Source organism: Lithobates pipiens, unplaced genomic scaffold (assembly GCF_037356315.1).
Source record: "Lithobates pipiens isolate NorthernLeopardFrog02 unplaced genomic scaffold, aLitPip1_a1.2 Scaffold_16, whole genome shotgun sequence".
Classification (NCBI taxonomy): Eukaryota; Metazoa; Chordata; class Amphibia; order Anura; family Ranidae; genus Lithobates; species Lithobates pipiens.
In genome coordinates, this window is record NW_027507748.1 from 624,860,319 (window position 1) to 624,881,108 (window position 20,790).

The 20,790-nt window shown below is 43.2% G+C and overlaps 1 protein-coding gene across 4 annotated transcripts in view; it reads right to left on the reverse strand.

The window, feature by feature from the left end:
- STARD13 (StAR related lipid transfer domain containing 13) overlaps positions 1-20,790 on the reverse strand; it is a 427,146-nt gene that overhangs the window by 160,144 nt on the left and 246,212 nt on the right. The window contains exon 1 of one of the 4 annotated variants that reach the window (XM_077484120.1): positions 5,950-6,322. The exons of the other annotated variants lie outside the window; for them this stretch is intronic. Coding sequence (XP_077340246.1) covers positions 5,950-6,115 — 166 coding nt within the window. The 5' untranslated portion in view covers positions 6,116-6,322. Of the gene's footprint in view, positions 1-5,949; positions 6,323-20,790 lie in introns of those variants that run through there. 4 annotated transcript variants of the gene reach the window in all.

Genomic DNA, 20,790 nt, shown 5'->3' on the forward strand with positions numbered 1-20,790 from the left:
TGATGTGTCACACATTTCACAGAGCCTGCCTTCCAGGGCTCAAGTCCTGCGGGAACGCATGGGAACAGAGTTCCTGTACTTTTTCCACAACAGGAACTCAGTTACCGTTAGCAGCCGTGTTCTGCAAGACTTTGAAGTATGTGAGCTGTGTGGCAGGTGCTACACCAGCAGCCGCTGACACAGCTCGTAATAGTAAGTGCCGCACACCAGGGGTCGACTGACCATTCAAACATTGCCAGTAGGGGGCCCCATGACTGCTTCCTCTTCGATCTACCTGTCAATCACAGCTAGCTGACGGGTAGATCGGGTCCCTGCTGCTAAGAGATTGTATTTAGTCAGACCTCCCATGATGCGCTCCTCCCCGCCATGATTTTCTGTCTCCTCACCCCCCCCCCCCCCCCAGTCTCCTGCATACTTGCTCTGTGTGTCCCGCTGAATCCCCCCTCCTCTATCTTCAGTGCCATATGATGAGAGGAGGAGCACAGCTATTCTGCTCACAGGACATGCAGGGAGAGAGGTGAGCTGAGGGAGGAACATCAGTTTGGGGTGGTACGCTGAGCACAATACCTGGCAAAGTTTAATGCCAGGAGGGAGGTTTATGTGGAAATATGTGAAGGGTTGGAATAGCAGCGAGTGTGAATGAATGAATGAATGAAATACTTATATAGCGCACAATGCGAACTGAATCGCCTCTAGGCGCTGTGTGTGTTGGAGCCCCTGCAGAGTTTGCAGCCCCCCAAGCTAACATACATCTCCTAAGCAGGAACACATCACTATCTCCCCAAGCATTCTGTCAAGATAATGTGCAGTTCATTTATGACCTTTCTGTTTAACCCTGTGTTATCCAAACAATGTTCAATGAAAAGTGTAAACTCACCACATAAACACTCTGTATACAAAATAACATTCCCCAATAAAGATCAGAACATGATGCTCACATTTGCATGGAAGCACAATGGAATGAATGCTGATTATTCAGAGAATTACTGCATTGATGTTTATTGAGGATTGTTGTTTTTTTATATACTAACAGTTAAGCTTCATACACTCAATACTAAAATTTAATGAAAAATACCACTTTTGAAGTGTTCGTGCATATGAGCGTATCATTTTTTATTTTTTGGTGGGGGAGTGGATCTTGGGTGGGAGTTCCCATACTTTTTTCCCCAGGACTTGACCCCTGCTGCCTTCTAAACTACAGAGGTGATGAGAGGAGGAGTTTCAGGAGGAGAAGTCAGTACAGGGATCACTGCTTGCAGTCAGCATGGTACCATGGGATATGTAGTCCTTAGAAATCAAAAAGTAAGTAGCAGAGGAGAAGATGTAAAGCATGCAGGGAATCCAAGAGGTTGTGCAAAGAGATGGCAAACTGGCAGCACTCATAAGATTTTCAAGTAAACTTACATTGGATTGCCATTTACAACTATAGTTTGTATTGTTATAATGCCAAAGTTATACAATTAAAGTGTATGATGTGACCCTAGATTTCCTTTTAAGGATCAGTCCAAAGTGATATTTAGTAGTACATAGAGTTCCTCAGAGACACGAGAAACTTTCAGATGGTTTAACTCTTCATCTTCCACAAAACAGTGAAATATCAGCTTTGGGTGGTCTGACTGTTTACAATTTTGTGACGTACACAATAAGATTTTATTAGGCTATACATGTTTTTAGTTTATAGGAAAAAAACATGACTTTCCCTTCCTCCTAGGACACAGTGACCTAAAATAAATAATTCTGTTCATTTTCATTCAGACAGATATTAAATGCCAGGAGCACATGCTTACCTATTATTATCTGTATAATACGCACACCTACTTTAGGCATGCTGTTTAAAAAAAGGTTCAACCCGTTGAACTAGAATTGGCAACAATAGGAGTAAGAGAAATGCATGAAAAATAGATGACACTCTTTCACTTTCATCCAACATCAACTGCTAAAACTGTTAAAGGGCAAATCTGTAAAAAATGTATACTTCGGTTCTAGACAGCTGCTGATTCATCCATCATTTTCTTGCATCTCCTGCGGCAGAGGGACCTCTGCTCATCCATATCTAGATACTTAGGCGGCCAATAGATGAGTCCGTTTTTTTCATTCAACCAGTGGGAAAAAACTGACCCAATACCCCCATGCAATCATTTGAGGTGGATGAGGGAATCCCCCCCTCTGCTATGTCACTGTATTCTGACATTGGTTAGACTTCCCTTCCGTCAAAATACACTGATCAATGTCGCAGGCTGAAGCCTGCAGCGCTGATCAAGCAGGGAAAATCCTACAGGACGGTTGTAGATCAACTTCTGTACATCCATACATAGATAGTTATTCAACCAGTTCAGTAGGGTCCCTGCTGCTGCAAAGGAAGTTTCCATCAAGGACTTTATATCTTAAAGCCAAACTCCAAGATTTAAAAACAAACAAAAAAAAAATACCCTGCAGTGCCACCGCACTACAAGATAGTTATATTCATTAAGTATAGAGACAGAGGAATATGCTGTAATACCTTTTTCTTCACTCTGACAGCCATCCACCATGCTGTGCAACCAGTCCCCCAAAACCTCTTCCTTAAGACGCTCCGGCCAAGGGTTGCACTCTGATGTGATCTCACATAATGTAGGACCAGTATTTGTAGTCCTGCCCACAACCCAGAGCATCGGAGATAACAGAAGAACACTGTAGCCTGCTGGGTGAGGAATAAGGTACATTTTACAGCTTATTCCCCATCCCCTACACTTAACGAGCAGTTAACTCTCGCAGTTATTTTTTTTTACAAAAATCCCAGAGTTCAGCTTTAACATACATAGAAAAACACCATCAAGGATCGCGAGACCCTAAGGCCGCGTACACACGGGCGGATTGTCTGCCCAACTAAGTTCGTCAGACAATCCGACAGACAGTCCGTTCAAAATTTGAATGAACGGACTTGACCACACACGATGAGCAGACAGTCCGCTGAAAGCTTGCGCAATGACGTGTACAGCACGTACGACGGGACTAGAAAAACGACGTCCTATACACTGCAATGCAACCTTCGGCCGTGTAAATCCTTTCTGAGCATGCGCCATACTTAGTCCGTCCAACTTGCCTACACACGAGCGGACTGTCCGCTGAAACCAAGTTTGGACGGACAAAACCAAGTTTGAACGGACAAAATTACGGAAATTCCGTAAGACTTTGTTCGTCAGACTGTCCGCTGAAAAAGTCCGCTGAAGCCCACACACGAGCGGATTGTCCGCTGAAACACGGTTCAGCGGACTAAGTTGGACAGACAATCCGCCCGTGTGTACGCGGCCTTAGAATTACCAACAACAAGTTGCTTTGAAACTCGGAACCAAGAGGGCATGTTGCTGATAACCCTATGAAAAGAAATATTTAAGGAAATAATAGAAATCTCCAACTTTAAAGTGGTTCTAAAGGCTGAAGGGGTTTTCCCTACATGCATAAAATGCATAAAGGTAAAAAATCTTAAGTATGGAGCTCCCCCTGCAGCCATTTATCAATACCTGAGCCAGATCTCGATACAGTGATGTGCATAAGAGCAGAGTTCTGTCTGCTCTCTCCCTCCTCATTGGCTCAGGCACAGCAGCGGGAGCCATTGGCTCCCACTGCTGTTAATTACAGCCAGGGATGATGGAACCAAGCTGCGCTCTGTGTCTTATGGCAAGCATGCAGGAGTTCCCCCAGAGCAAACCACTTGCTCTGGGGGCACTTGGTGGGGTGAAGAGCCAGGAAAGCCAGCGGGGGACCCGAGAAGAGGAGTATCGCGGCTGTTCTGTGCTAAACCACTCCAGAGAGCAGGTAAGTATGACGTTTGTTAATTTAAAAAAACGAACATTTACAATCACATAATCAAAAATTAAATCCTAAAAATTAAATCCTAATCCTTAGTCTGAACCTCTAAAGCAGCCTTGTCAACTCAGGGAACCCCTGCTAAAAATTACTATATATACAATTCATAATACTTTAGTGTGATGGTCAGTGGGAAAAATGCTCTTTACACCTGTGGTCATTGGAATGAATTACTCCCTTACAGATATTATTATTATTATTATTATAATACAGGTTTTATATAGCGCCAACAGTTTGCTCAGCGCTTTACAACATGAGGGCAGACATTACAGTTACATTACAATTTGGTACAAGAGGAATCAGAGGGCCCTGCTCATTGGAGCTTACAATCTAAAAATGAAGGGTCAATTGATACAAAAGGTAATAGCTGTGGGGGGATGAGCTTATCAAAGTAAAACAGTGTTAGTTAGAAGCAGGATAGGCTTCTTTGAAGAGAAGGGTTTTCAGGGATCGTCTAAAGATGGATAGATTAGGGGACAGTCGGACAGATTGGGGTAGGGAGTTCCAAAGGATGGGAGAAGCTCTGAAGAAATCCTGGAGGCGAGGATGGGAGGCGGTGACAAGGGAGCTAGAGCACAGGAGGTCTTGGGATGACCGAAGAGAGCGGCTTGGTTGGTATTTTGGGACTAGGTTAGCGATGTAACTAGGGGCAGAGTTATGGATGGCCATGTAAATTATTGTTAGTACTTTGAATTGTATTCGTTGGGTGAGTGGAAGCCAGTGGAGGGATTGGCAGAGAGGGGTGGAGGACACTGAATGGCTGGTAAGGTGGATGAGTCTGGCAGCGGCATTGATTATGGACTGAAGAGGGAATAGTCTATGTAGAGGTAATCCAACAAGGAGGGAGTTGCAGAAGTCGAGGCGAGACCAGGGAGTGAATTAGAAGCTTGGTGGTGTCATTGGTTAAAAAGGGGCGTATATCTAAAAAGATGGAACTTATCCGAGAGGCAGAACTTGCTCAAGGAACCCCTAGTAACCTCTGGAGGAACCCTGGTTGAGAAACCCTGCTCTAAAGTGTACCTTAAAAAGTAGCATGGTGTCAGTAGACAACTGAACACACCAAGTACAGTCATGTAACAATTATATGGCTTGTCTATCATTATAATGGAAAATTATTCTGGATGGGAAAAGTTTAGCAGATTACCTTTTGTTTGCTTATATTAATTGTGGGCATTCATTCCTTTTCCTACACATTAAGTTTTGCATATTTAATGGTTAGAAGTTTGCAAAAGCTTATGGAATACTTTTTTTAATTATAGGTAGCTATAGATTTTTAAATTTTATATATATATATATATATATATATATATATATATATATATATATATATATATATATATATATATATATATATATATATATATATATATATATATATATTTCTCTTGAACACAGCGATGGTGTGTAGACATATATGTTTTAGCACTGTCATTTATTTCTTAAAATTGCAATTTTTTGGTGATTTTTAGAAAAGAATTTAATAAATGTACCAATAAAGCCCCATACACACTATTAGATTTTCTGCTCATTTTTGTCTACAGATTTACCAAAACCATGTAGTGCAAGGACCTGCCTGATTGCATACACATTGAAACTCCTAAGGTTTATGAGGTCAAACCTTAGGAGTTTCAATGTGTATGCAATCAGGCAGGTCCTTGCACTACATGGTTTTGGTAAATCTGAAGACAAAAATCTGCAGAAAATCTGATAGTGTGTATGGGGCTTTAGACTACATGTATCAGCAGCATGTCATTTATTTATCATATCCTTGTATCCTTTTTGGGTATTTTCACTATTCTATAGATTTAGATTGTTTTTTTTTTAATGTTCATAAGAACGTCTTAAAAACGAAGCATGTTTACTAAAATCCTGTAAGACATACAACTAAAATATATTATTCGTATAAATAAAAAAAAATTAAAAAATGACAAATGAAATGATACAACATGATATATTAGCATTTCTGAGATTTGGAAATGAAAACAATGAAACGTCAAATTTATTCTTGGACGAAATGTCAAAGTAAAACATGAAAGTGCTGAGAAGTATATCAGTAAATGTTTGTTACTAAAGAAAAGAGGAGATCCCCTTGAAGTAACTCACCTTGCTGAATTTTGGCCAGCAGTTGCTGCCTGGCTAGGATCCTACTCATCCTATAGGGAGATCTCCTCTTCTTGTCAAAGCATGCATAGTACTCCTGGCTTCCAGGTGACACCGAATTTAATCGCTTACAGCCTTGCGCCGGGCTGAGGGGCTCCTGAACCCACATCCTGGCTCTTCCAATAAAAAGCTATGTCCTTTTCTTTTTTTTTTTTTTTTGCTCCCTCGCTGTACTCTTCCTCCCAGGTTCCAGTTGTTATAATGAAAAGGAGGTAATAATACTACAGAGCTGGAAAGGGAAAGTCGTCAAGTACAAGAGGAGTGCCAGTACAATTCAGGATTCCAAGAGGGTCACATGACTCCCAGGGGCCAATCGCAAGCAGCGAGTGATGTAAAAAAGTACACAGTGCTGAAGCAAAGTCCTGTCAGGCATGTTTAGTCTTCACAAATGCACATATTCTAATGACATACCTCCAGGCTGACTAAGCGGCCAGCGTTTTAAAAGACAAGTGGAAAGCACATAGTCACAGCCACCCAGGAATCCTCTGTGAATAGCAACCCCCTCCCGGGCAGGTGGCTGTGACAACTTTGTGTCTCTTCCTTTACTGATCTGTAAACATTATCTGTCCTAACATAACTCGCAGACTGGGAAAACGTCACTTTTGGATCAACTGCGCTAAATATTTTGGACTGGAATATAAACGAGTGACCTCCGATCGGCTTGGATGTCATATACACAGGAAATGTTTCACGTTACTACGTTTTTTTTTTCCAAGTGTAAGGTACAAAGTCAGAAAGATCCGTTCTGGCGAGCAACAGAAAGGACAAGAAAGGAGAGTTAGTTCATGCCGTGACCGTGCGCTGCCAATACGTGATTAAGGGCAAAGTCGCACAATGACATTCTCCTGGAAAGTTTAACCCCTTCTAGTCAAGGCAGCACACCTGATGTTTGAAAAAGAATCATCTTTTGCCAGGACGTGGATTTAGTAAAGCTAGAGAGGAGAGCAGCGTGATAAAAGCATTTTACTATAGGACAGACGATTTTAAACTCACAAGATTGTAGAGATTACAGTGCATGGGAAATGGTATTGCAAGTTCATCCACTCCTGGGGGAAGGTGGTTGGCTCGCAGATGGAGAGGCAGCTGACGTTCCCGGCTGCGCTGGTGGCTCCCAATGCTTTCTGGTTCTCAGATTCGGCTTAGGGGCGGCTGGGCACGTCACTTCCAGATGGTGAGAGAGTGGGGAGGTGTGCGCGTTCGGAGCATGTGTGCTCTTTCATCAGGTGCTCCTCAACACTCTCTCAACAACCAGAGGTGACATGTCCAGCCGCCCCTGAGCCGAATCTGAGAACCAGGAAGCATTGGGAGTCGCCACCACAGCCGAGAACGTCAGCTGCCTCTCCACCTGCGAGCCGACTGCCTTCCCCCAGGAGTGGATGAAATTCCTATACTATTTCTTATGCTCTGGTCAGATAAGACCAAAATTTTCCATTTTGGCCTAAAAGCAAAACGCTGTGTGTGGTGGAAAACTAACACTGCACATCACCCTGATCACACCATCCCCACTGTGAAACATGGTGGTGGCAACATCTTTTTGTGAGGATGCTTTTCCTCAGCAGGGACAGGGAAGCTGGTCAGAGTTGATGGAAAGGTGGATGGAGCCAAATATAGGGCAATCTGAGAAGAAAACCTGTAATGCCACGTACACACCAGTGGAATGTCTGACAGAAAAAGTCTGACGGAATCTTTTCATCGTATATTCCGATCGTGTGTATGCCTCATCTGACTTTTTTTTTTTTTTTAAATTCTGACGGAACTAGAAAGAGAACATGTTCTAAATATTTCTGATGGAATCAATTCCTATTGGGAACACCGGTCGTCTGTATGCTGTTCCGACAGACCAAAAACGACGCATGCTCTGAAGCAAGTACAAGACGGAAGCTATTGGCTACTGGCTATTGAACTTCCTTTTTCTAGTCCCGTTGTACGTGTTGTACGTCACCGCATTCTTGGCGGTCAGACTTTGGTGTGATGGTGTGTACGCAAGACAGCGGAATTCCATCAGAACTTTGTCGGAAAAGCCTTTGGAGCTTAATCAAATGAGAAACCCGGTCATGTGTACAGGGCATTAGAGTCTGCAAAAGACTTGAGACTGGGGTGGAGGTTCACCTTTCAGCAGGACAACAACCCTAAACATACAGCCAGAGCTACAATGGAATGGTTTCGATCAAAGCATATTAATGTGTTGGAATGGCCCAGTCAAAGTCCAGACCTAAATCCAATTGGGAATCTGTGGCAACACTTGAAAATTGTTGTTCACGGACGCTGAGCTTAAGCTATTTTGCAAAGAAGAATGGGCAAAAATGTCACTCTCTAGATGTGCAAAGCTGGTAGAGACATCCCCAAAAAGACTTGCAGCTGTAATTGCAGCAAAAGGTGGTTCTACAAAATATTGACTTAGGGGGGCTGAATACAAATGCACCCCACACTTTTCATATATTTATTTGTAAAATTGAAAATCATTTATCATTTTTCTTCCACTTCACAATTATGTGCCACTTTGTGTTTTTTCTTTCACATAAAATCCCAATAAAATACATTTACGTTTTTGGTTGGAACATTGTAGCACTGTAGATCTACAGTATCTCACAAAAGTGAGTACACACCTCACATTTTTTAAATATTTTATTATATCTTTTCATGTGATAACACTGAAGAAATTACACTTTGCTACAATGTAAGTAGTGAGTGTACAGCTTGTATAACAGTGTAAATTTGCTGTCCCCTCAACTTTTTTTTTTAAACGCCACTGTCATTTGTTCAACTTTATCTGGCACATTTAGCTAGTGCCTATAGCGCATTCCGGTTAGTTTCCGTTTAAAATAAAGAAAGACTACCTTGATCTCAGGAGCTGGCAGGGGCCATGTCCACTGTGGGCATCTGAAGCCCTCTGGTATCTATTTCTGGGACTAGGTGCAGCTGGATTCCCAGCACACACCTCCCAATCTGGCGCCTGCGCAGTAATGTCACCGCGCGGCGCTCCATTTTCCTGACACATTGCTGTAGCAACGGTCTGGAAATAACGTGAGATTTCATTACTAGGTGATTGGCAAGGACTCCTGGGATACATGACGCCGCCATCCCAGAAGCCCTCACAAATAGCCTGGTGATGTAATCACCTAGACGGACTCACCAGGAAGTGCAGGAGAAAGAAGAATATAAAAGGTATTTTTATTTAAAATTAAAAAAAAAAGAATTTGCATTGGGAAAAGGATGCTCAGAGGGGATACGATACAGAGCAAGTACATAAAATGGGTGGAACTCCGCTTTAATGTCTAAACCACTGGCAACAAAAGTGAGCACGCCCCTAAGTGAATATGTACAAATTGAGCCCAATTAACCTTTTCCCTCCCTAGTGTCATGTGACTCGTTAGTGTTACAAGGTCTCAGGTGTGAATTGGGAGCAGGTATGTTAAATTTGGTGTTATCACTCTCACTCACTCATACTGGTCACTGGAAGGTCAGCATGGAACCTCACAGCAAAGAACTCTTTGAGGATCTGAAAAAAAGAATTGTTGCTCTACATAAAGATGGCCTAGGCTATAAGAAGATTGCCAAGACCCTGAAACTGAGCTGCAGCATGGTGGCCAAGACTGTACAGTGGTTTAACAGGACAGGTTCCACTCAGAACAGTCCTCACCATGGTCAACCAAAGAAGTTGAGGGAACGTGCTCAGCATCATATCTTGAGGTTGTCTTTGGGAAATAGAAGTATGACTGCTGCCAGCATTGTTGCAGAGGTTAAAGGATTGGGGGGGGGGTCAGCCTATCAGTGCTCAGACCATACACAACACACTGCATCAAACTGGTCTGCATGGCTGTTGCCCCAGAAGGAAGCCTCTTCTAAAGATGATGCACAAGAAAGCCTGCAAGCAGTTTGCTGAAAACAAGCAGACTAAGGACATGGATTACTGGAACCATGTCCTGTGGTCTGATGAGACCAAGATAAACTTATTTGGTTCAGATGGTGTCAAGCATGTGTGGCGGCAACCAGGTGAGGAGTACAAAGACAAGTGTGTCTTGCCTACAGTCAAGCATGGTGGTGGGAATGTCATGGTCTGGGGCTGCATGAGTGCTGCCGGCACTGGGAAGCTACAGTTCATTGAGGGAACTATGAACGCCAACATGTACTGTGACATACTGAGGCAGAGCATGATTCCCCTCCCTTTGGAGACTGGGCCGCAGGGAAGTATTCAACATGATAAAGACCCCAAACACACCTCCAAGACAACCAATTGCCTTGCTAACGAAGCTGAGGGTAAAGGTGATGGCCTGGCCAAGCATGTCTCCAGAATTAAACCCTCTTGAGCATCTGTGGGACATCCTCAAACAGAAGGTGGAGGGGCGCAAGGGCTCTAACATCCACCAGCTCCGTGATGTCGTCACGGAGGAGTGGAAGAGGACTCCAGTGGCAACCTGTGAAGCTCTGGTGAACTCCATACCCAAGAGGGTTAAGGCAGTGCTGGAAAATAATGGTGGCCACACAAAATATTGACACTTTGGGCCCAATTTGGACATTTTCACTTAGTATACTCACTTTTGCTGCCAGCGGTTTAGACATTAATGGCTTAATGTGTTGAGTTATTTTTAGGGGACAGCAAATTTACACTGTTATACAAGCTGTACACTCACTAATTTACATTTTAGCAAAGTGTCATTTCTTCAGTGTTGTCACATGAAAAGATATAATAAAATATTTACAAAAATGTGAGGGGTGTACTCACTTTTGTGAGATACTGTATGTACTTTCTGTATGGATAAGATTTATGAACGGTCTGTGGAAATAAAAGCATCCATAGCAGAGAACATACAGTATGTAAAGCATGCAAGCAAAACAAGTTGTACATGCACATGTACATGTAAAGACCACACTGATGCTACAGTTCCTTTTGCAGTTTGGTAGCCCCCTCTTGGTGCACACAGCCAGGCTCCAGCACACTACTTATATTGCAGGGCTTTTTCAGTCTACAAGAAAGGTTACAGCCACATCTACATTATTTTCCTTAGATGCTTACACATGGACATACAATAAAGCTCACATTCAAACTGAGTGTGAAATAACCTTTAATAACTAACATTGTTTATTATATGTTGGAAGCTATGAGCTTGATGTAAAGGGAACTGGTAAGCCCTCGATCCTTAGAAACCAAAAGGAAAAAAGTTTAGTATTTTTCTACTTGGACTGCGATAAAGCTGTGAAATCAGTATTTGATTGGTGTATATGAGTTATGCCGCATACACACGACCGGATTTTCCGGCAGACTAGGTCAGACGGAATCAGTCCGTCCGACAATCTGATCGTGTGTGGGCTAATCCGATCGTTTTTTGACATAAAACATCAGACGGACCTAGAAATAGAACAATGTTTCAAATCTGTCCGACGGACTCAATTCCTATGAGGATGCTGGTCCGACGGACCAAATACAACACAGGGAAGCTATTGGCTACTGGCTATTGAACTTCCTTGTTTAGTCCCGTCTTTCGTCATCACATTCAAAACGAACGGACTTTCAAATGAACTTAGTCCATTCGTGTGTGGCCAAGTCAGTTCATTTCGGAAAGTCCGTTGGAACTCCACGGAAAGTCTGTCGGGAAGACTGTCGGACCTAGTCTGCCAGAAAGTCCGGTGGTGTGTACGCGGCATTATGTTACCTCAATATTCTTCAGCAAATGTTGGATACAGTTTTAGAGTGTAAAGCTGGGTAAACACTATTAGAATTTCAAATGAAAATTCTCTGAAAAATTTGTATAAAAATTGTCAAAATTGAATGTTGTTTAAAAGTAGTTCAAGATTGTGTTTGCTTTTAACATTCGATTTTGGAATGAATGGACTTTATCGAATGAAAATCACACACACTGTTAGAAATGTATACATTTGAGAAAAAATATCCATCCTGCTCCTTCGAATGTTCTCATCACTGCGGTCAAAAACGAACATTGCTTTATCCCTACCAATGATTAGAAAAATGAACAAACGTTCTTACAACAAAAAATGTTGAAGGAAATTCTACTAGTGCATACCCAGCCTTACCTGTACTATATTGTCAAAATTATTGGAACACCTGCCTTTTCATGCACATGAACTTTAATGGCATCCCAGTCTTGGTCTGTGGGGTACAATATTGAGTTGCCCACCCTTTTGCAGCTATAACAGTTTTAACTCTTCCGGGAAGGCTGTCCACAAGATTTAGGAGTGTCTCTATGGCAATGCTTGACCATTCTTCCAGAAGTGCATTTGTGAGGTCATGCGATGATGTTGGAGGAGAAGGACTGGCTCACAGTCTTTGTTTCAATTCATCCCAAATGTGTTCTATGGGTTTAGGTCACCCCAAACTCCCTCCTCCATGTCTTTATGGACCTTGCTTTGTGTACTAGTCCAAATCATTTGGTGGAGGGATGAATATGGTGTGGGGTTGTTTTTTAGGAGTTTGGCTTGGCCCTTTAGTTCCAGTAAAGGGAACTTTTAAGGCATTAGCATACCAAGACATTTTGGACAATTTCTTGCTCCCAACTTTGTGGGAACAGTTTGGGGATGGACCTCTCTTTTCCAGCATAACTGCAAGCATTGCAAGGTCCATAAGACAAGACGAGCAAGTTTGGGGTGGAGGAACTTGACTGGCCTGCAACTCAACCCGATAGAGCACCTTTGGGATGAATTAGAGCGGAGACTGCGAGCCAGGGCTTCCCATTCACATCAGTGCCTTCACAAATGTGCTTCTGGAAGAATGGTCAAACACTCCCATAGACACACTTCTAAAGCCTGTAGACAGCCTTCCCATAAGAGTTGAAGCTATTATAGCTGCAAAGGCTGGGCCAACTCAATGTTGAACCCTATGGATGAAGACTGGGATGCGATAGTGTAGATGCTGTAGCCAAGGGGTTATTCTGTACAAAGTGTCTATTATCGTTGCTAAAAAAAAAGTCACATGTTAATGAATTTATGTGTCGTGATGGGATAAACATATCGTGTCTCATACAGATAAGGCAAAATCAATCAATTGATAACAAAAATTGATACAGATGATCGGACAGAGATGAGCACACACTATAAACTGTGCAATGATGGCTGTTCTAGACTTCCTATGTCTCAGAGGCAAAGGGCAGGTCCACTTTAACAAGAGGGAAACAGCATGTACACTATAGAAGCTAAGGTTTCAAAGAAACTATAGATGGGTGTAAAGGGTTTTTTTTCCTGGAAGGGATGCCCAGAGGGTGGTCTAATGCAAAGAGCACAATAACTGGATAGTAAGAGAGGTTATTACTGGATTTACATGCTGGGAAGGACTCTTAGGTGAACTTTACCACACCCTGTACAAATCCTCAATCCAAAAACAATAAACTGTATCCAGTAAAAACCAGATCCAATAACCCATACTCATCACACTCAATCTTTCTTTTTGCACCTTTTAGACCAATCAATGCTCTCAGTTTTGATCATTCTTTTCTAAAGCGTTTCTGACTCGGCAGACAAAAATAATGAGTGCCTTATAATCAAAAGTGCTCACTATTGACGAGGGAGATTGTCTTACTTGTCAGACAAGTGGTCTCCACACAACAGCCCTTGGCCTAGATGCCTTTATCTGTGCCTTGGGGCACTAATCCTCCCACTGATACTAAGCACTCTTCCTCCCACTGAAACCAATGATGGAGTACTATACCTTCCACAGACACCAATGATGGGACACTATTCTTTACACTGACACCAATTATGGGGCACTAGTCCTTCCACTGACACCAACGATGGGGCACTATTCCTTCTACTGACACCAATGGCGGGGCACTAGTCCTTCCACTGACACCAACGATGGGGCACTAGTCCTTCCACTGACACCAATGACGGGGCACTATTCCTTCCACTAACACCAATGATGGGGCACTACTCCTCCCATTGACACCAACGATGGGACACTATTCCCGCTTCTACTTACCACATCCACTCCCACTGGCCAAGCCTGAGGCTTACTTCCGCTGGCCAGCCGGGTCCCCCTAATGTCTTAAGGGCAGTAAACTGTGATAGGAATTTACACTGTATACTTGACTTGTTCATCCAGTTTACTATGCAGAAGTTCAGCGCATACAGTACAGTCTATGATCACCCTTTATACCACATTAAATGTTTCATAACATCTCTGTATCTGAATACTGTCTAAGTCATCTGATCTGATGGGCACATATTGGCATGCACACTTGTTTGGCTAAGCAGACGCCCTAACTGACAATGTTCTCACAGATTAACAACCATCTATCAGCAAATTCAGCTCAGAAGACCATTGGAATGCAATAGATGGAACTGTTGTGCTTTGGACTGAGGTTACCTTGGGTTAGCATAGATGCAGCACAGAAATTATTTGTCATGTGTCACTAGATCAAGCCAAAACCAGCATGACAGACTGATATTAGTCTGATATCTTTGAGTAGCCTAAGAATAGGCATTGGATTGAATAAAACTTGTTACACCCTGATACTGTCCTTGGAGGTGCCATTTTCTCACCTCTGCAGAGTAACTGTGCAATGCTGCATAGCAACCTCAGGGAGACGCTCACTTGGCACTAACACCATTCAGGGAAATCCTTGTTTTGGACAAGGTGAAGAGGCAGGCAGGTTATATCACAATATCCATCTCATCCAATCAGAGAACACCTTGTATACAATGCAAAAATACGAGGCTTGCTGAATTGTGGCAGTACAGAACAAGCAACCCCCAGTGATTACTATGCAGAACAGGAGTCACTTGACATTGGACCTGGAAGGCTGCTGCTATCACTGTAGTATTGGAGACTACTACAGTGATTTGCATCTTACACGAGAATCAATCAGGTATGAGATATACTTGTAACTATGCAAAAAATCATACTTAAGCTTAGGGCTTAAGCTAGCCATAGAGTATTCAAATCTCAGCCAACTCAGCCAGAGATTCAAACCATGTATTGGCAGGCTAAATGCACCCCAATTGATCAATAGATCAACTTGGATACAACCAACCTGCTGGATTTTGTGTGCAATTATTGCTATCAGTTGTTATAGCCTCTAGCAATAATCACTATGTTCTCCCAATGGGGGCAGCTTCCCTTCCCCCTGCCCGGAGAACACAATGTATCTGTGGAAGAGAGTCCCCCATCAACACAATTTTGATGGGGTAATCTAGCGATTTTCTTTTCTGCAACCCATAGTTACAGGAAAGAAAATTGCTCTGTCCATGGTCGACTTTAACCCCCCTGTCAGGTTATTTTTGCTGTCTGTGAACCACCTGGAAAATTTACCTTTACTTCCTGTCCCAGAGAGCCAACAACAAGTTAAATGAAATCCCCAAAACAGGGAAATTCCCCTCTTAAATAGTTGTCCCCACAACAGATGTCACCATTGGAACATTTCTCCCTACCTCTTGTACTGCGGACAATGCTAACATTTTACATTACCCAACCCATATATTTCTTGGTGACAATAGTCACCAGTACAAATAGAGGATTCAATTTCCATGATGGGGGCACAGACTGCAATAAAAACCTGACAGAGAGTCTAATCATTCCCACTCTATTTGAAACTAAAAAAATTTTTTGCTTAGGTATACCGTTTAGGTGCTGGATAGAGCACAGTCAAGACTAAGGCTAGCTATACATGGTTTGAATCTTAGCCGGTTCAGCATGAAATGTCCAAGACTCGAACCGTTAATGGGCATGCTGAATGTACAAAGTTGATCAATCGATCAACTTGGGTACAACCAGCCTGCTGAATTTTCTTGCAATTATCACAGCGATAATCACTGTCCTCTCCCGGCAGGGACGGCTTCCCTCACCCCACCCTGCCGGGAGAACATAATTGCTAATTCCCTGTCAGCACTGCCTGTGTTGTTGTGGGAATCGTGCAAATTTGATTCCTGCAAGCCCAAGAAATTTGCACTGTGTATGGCCTATCTAAGCCGAAGTTGACGGGGTTGATCATCTAACAATTCTGCCTTTTGTTAAAATGGCTAAAATTGGATCACTGAACTGGACAACCTCCGTTTTTTTATTATGAGTCATTTACATGAGCTTTTGTTAGTATCTGAACTGCTGTCCTTTCCCAGACAAGTCCATTGAATTGAAAAAGCAATACAAAGCAACTGAAAGTAAAGAGGTAAATCAAGGTAATTCTTTGAGCAACTCAACTGCAAACCATAGTGACTTATAAGTGTGCAAAAAAGGAAAAAAAAGAAACTACAATGCATGCCATTTTTTTCCAGAAAGCATATTGTATTTGATGCCTGTGTACACACATCTTTCGAGCTGTTACATTTTTCTCTACAATGGCATAGCTCTGACCTGGTACCAGTTTAACAGGATAGTAATTTTATATCTCAAGCCACAAAATCAAGCCAAAATCAACCAAAGCCGGCGCTAAACAGAAATCAAAGGGTCATTATTGCATCTTAAATGAGTGGACGCTATTACAACCATTACTTTAGTCAGGCTGCAATACTTGAGTTCACATTTAGGTGGCACTGCAATTAAAATCTGTGACACAGCTCCCTGTGGAACATTAAGGGCCAACGTAACCATTAGGCGGGACAGGCAGCCGCCTAAGGCGGCAAGTTAGGAGGGGCAGTAAAATTCCTTCTGACAAAGTGACCCACACCACTCGCTGCTATTACACACCCCGCCGCACCGAGCAGATTGGAGCTCTGTTCCGGGATGCAGGGTGACAAGCCAGAGGATGAACCAACCCAGGTAGAAGGATAAACAAGCGCTGGCGGAGCAGGGGGCGGAGTCTGTGTGGGCAGCTGCGGGAGGAGCGTCTTTTCCCCCAGACACCAGGATTTGTACAGTGTGGAGATCGAGAGCAGCTATATCACTCTATTTCTGGAGCTCCACAGGCTCTGGCATCCTGTCATAGTAACAGAGAGAGAGAGCATGGAATGACAGCTTGCACAGGAATCACGCTGTATCCTGTCTCCACTGTCCTCCTAACCCTGCCCTCAATCTGCTGATTGTTCAATCAGATTCCCCCCCTCCCATTTGTGCCTGTCCAAGCCTGCCCACCCTCCAGCCACCTGCATGCAATGCACTTGCTCTGTGCTGCAAGAGGAGTGGACAGCTATGCTGCACTTTTCAAACAATAGCTGCCACAGCCCTGGTGGACACCAGCCTGGATGGGAAAATCATAATTGGTGAGAGTGAGACTACCATGCCCAGAATAACTCACCTCTCTGTTCTCACCCCTTTGTGATATGCACCTTTGTCTCCCCTCCCCCTTTCTTCTCTCTCTACCCTCGCCCCTCTTTTCCTTCCACCTCTCCTCTCTCCCCTCTACCTCATTCTCTCTCCCTTTCCCCCCTAGGCTAGGGCCTAGCCTGTCCGTATACCACTCTGGCCTGTCCGTATACCACCCTGGCCTGTCCATATACCACCCTGGCCTGTGGGTATACCACCATGGCCTGTCTGTATACCACCCTGGCCTGTCTGTATACTACTATGGCCTGTCTATATACTGCCCTGGCCTGTCCGTGTACCACCATTGCCTGTCCATATACTACCCTAGCCTGTCTGTATACTACCCTAGCCTGTCTATACACCAGTGGACCAAGGCTGTTGTGAGGAAGCGAGTTGGTGCCAGCACTTCAGGCTGGGTCCACAGGTGCAGGTAAGGGCTCACGAAACAAGGTTTAAGAAATAGTACAGACCCCCGCCACCTCCCCCATATACATGGCAAGACAAATTGGGTGGAGTCAGGGGCGAAGCCAAGGAGAGGGGGTGGCAAAATGAGATTTCACCTAGGGTGTCAAAAATCCTTGCACCATCCTTTGCAAGGCCCCCAGTGAAGTAGAACTCCAAAATGTTTTGAATGCTTACAAGGTATGTATCAGAATCATCATTGTGCATCTTTATTCTCCTTCTTCCTTCTAGTCAGTGGTGGCTAGTAGGAAAAAGAAAAGGCATCAGAACTACTATTTCCCACAGTCAATGCAGCTTTCTATCATGACACCCCATGTAGTTTAGAGCAGTGGTCATCAACCCTGTCCTCAGGTCCCACTAAGAGGCCAGGTTTTATTTATTACCATGGGGAGATGCAGAATAGTGCAATCACTGAGCAGCAAATTATATCATCTGTGATGTATTTCAGTTATCTTGCAAACCTGGCCTGTTAGTGGGTCCTGAGGACAGGGTTGATGACCACTGGTCTAGAGGACTAGAAAGGTTAGCCTATGGCAGCCTACACACCAGGAAAAGGCTTAGGCTCGGTTCACACAGGGGCGACTTGTCCAGGCGACTTCGCCGCCTGACAAGTCGCCCCCGTTCTATACTACGGAACCGTTCTAATAGGAGCGACTCGAGTCGCTCCGACTTAGAAAAAAGGTTCCTGTACTACTTTTGCGGCGACTTCGGGCGACTTGCATTGACTTCTATACAGAAGTCGTTTTGCAAGTCGCCGCTGAGGTTGCGGCAGGTCGCGGCGCTGCAAGTCGTGCCGTGTCCTGTGTGAACCGAGCCTTAGGTGACACTGGGCATCATGCACAATGAATTGGAGTAGCCAACACTAAATACAACTGAATTTTAAAGCAGTGGTGAAGAGATAAGTAGAGGTATCGCCTGCACCGCACTTTAGCAACATCAATCCTGCAGAGTCACTGGTCAAATATCAAGGCGAGGTTGGAATTCCGTTTTAAAGGAAGACTGGTTTTGAGCAAATTTTATCTTATTTTTACATTTATAAATCATTTACAATAATGATTTTTGAAATCTAATTTAGTAGTATTTCTATAAAATATCTTCATTATAAATAAGCATACAGTATGCAGTATTCACACAAGCTGTTTGCCTTCAGGTTCTCTCTCTCCAACTAAAACTTCAAACAGAGCTATCTGTGCAAAGCTGGAGGGGCATTTTAAGCTATTAAACTTTGTAAACAACAGGCTTTTCCATCGACGCAGGTAAGGATAGGCTGAAAAACATGTGAAAAAGAGACTAAGTTCTCCTTGTCTGCTATATATGAAAATACAAATTATTCACAAGCAATATTTAAATGTAACTTGAAAAAAAGTACTTTTTTTTTTTACTTACTTTGCAAAAAGTAGAAAATTTTTTTTTTAATTTACATTTTTAGCCCTGACCATAAATAACACACTGACTATATGACTAGCCATTATACATACACTTTAACCACTTTCAGACCGGACCAATTTGCTGGTCAAAGACCAGACCACTTTTTGCGATTCGGCACTGCGTCGCTTTAACTGACAATTGCGCGGTCGTGCGACGTGGCTCCCAAACAAAATTGACGTCCTTTTTTCCCCACAAATAGAGCTTTCTTTTGGTGGTATTTGATCACCCCTGCGGTTTTTATTTTTTGCGCTATAAACAAAAATAGAGCGACAATTTTGAAAAAAACGCATTATTTTTTACTTTTTGTTATAATAAATATCCCCCAAAAATATATAAAAAAACATTTTTTTCCCTCAATTTAGGCCGATACATATTCTTCTACATATTTTTGGTAAAAAAAATCGCAATAAGCGATTATTGATTGGTTTGCGTAAAAGTTATAGCGTTTACAAAATAGGGATAGTTTTATAGCATTTTTATTAATAATTTTTTATTATTTTTTTTTTACTAGTAATGGCGGCGATCTGCGATTTTTATTGTGACTGCGACATTGTCGGGGACCCATCGGACATTTTTGACACATTTTTGGGACCATTGTCATTTATACAGTAATCACTGCTATATAAATGCAGTGATTCCTGTGTAAATGACACTGGCAGTGAAAGGGTTAACCAGTGGGTGGCAGTGTAGGGGTTAAGTGTTCCTAGGGGTGTGTTACTAACTGTGGGGGGGTTGGGCTTTCATTTAGTGTACACTGATCTCTGCTCCAATCACATGGAGCAGAGATCAGCGTCACTAGTTGCTAGGCAGAATGGAAAAATGTTGTTTATACAGCATTTCCTCCATTCGGCCGCTCCATGAGACGATCGCGGGGATGCCCGCGGCGATCGCGTCCGCGGGTCCCGCGACCGGACTCACGGGGGTCCCGACCAGCGCGGGAGCGCGCCGCCGGCGGTGCGCTCTCGATGGCAGGGCGGCATTGAATATTGGACGTACATGTACGCCAATATGCCTGCCCGTGCCATTCTGTCGACGTACATCGTCGTGCGCTGGTCGGGAAGTGGTTAAAGAGAAATTTAAAATAAACTGCCACATTTCATAGGTTAACATTTAAGTTACAGTGGTGGGCTACCCTTTCCTATGCCCCTTTTTTTTCTATTTATTACCTAAAAGGGTTAAGGCATAGAAAAAGTGAAAATAACTTCACTCAAATAAACTAAGGTTGTGCTTATGCTGCTAAAAAAACACTGGCCAGGAACTTAAAGAGGAGTTCCACCCTGATTTATTTATTTTTTTTAAAGACACCATTGGTGTTATGATTAATAACTTTCCAAAAAGCTAATTATATGCAAAGTCGCCGTCTTATTTTAGTGTTTTTCATTTAAACTACCCTTTAGTTTGGCTTGTCGGCATGCTCACATCTTAATTGCGGGCATATGAAACCCACTAGCATCGTCTTCCGGGTTAAGGTGCTGCTAGTGACCCAGAATGCACCTTCCAATCTCGTGTATGCACGTAAAACAGTGCCTCGGGTTGCCATCGCAATGGTAATGGCGGAGGAAGTTCCCGCCCCATTGTAATGGCAACCTAATCTATCTTCTTCCCTCTGGTCCTTGGGTCAGCAGTTCTGCCACTACCGAGAAAACATCCGGGGAGCAACACTACACAGACACCGGGCCTTCCCCGGGACATACATAAATTTGTATCCC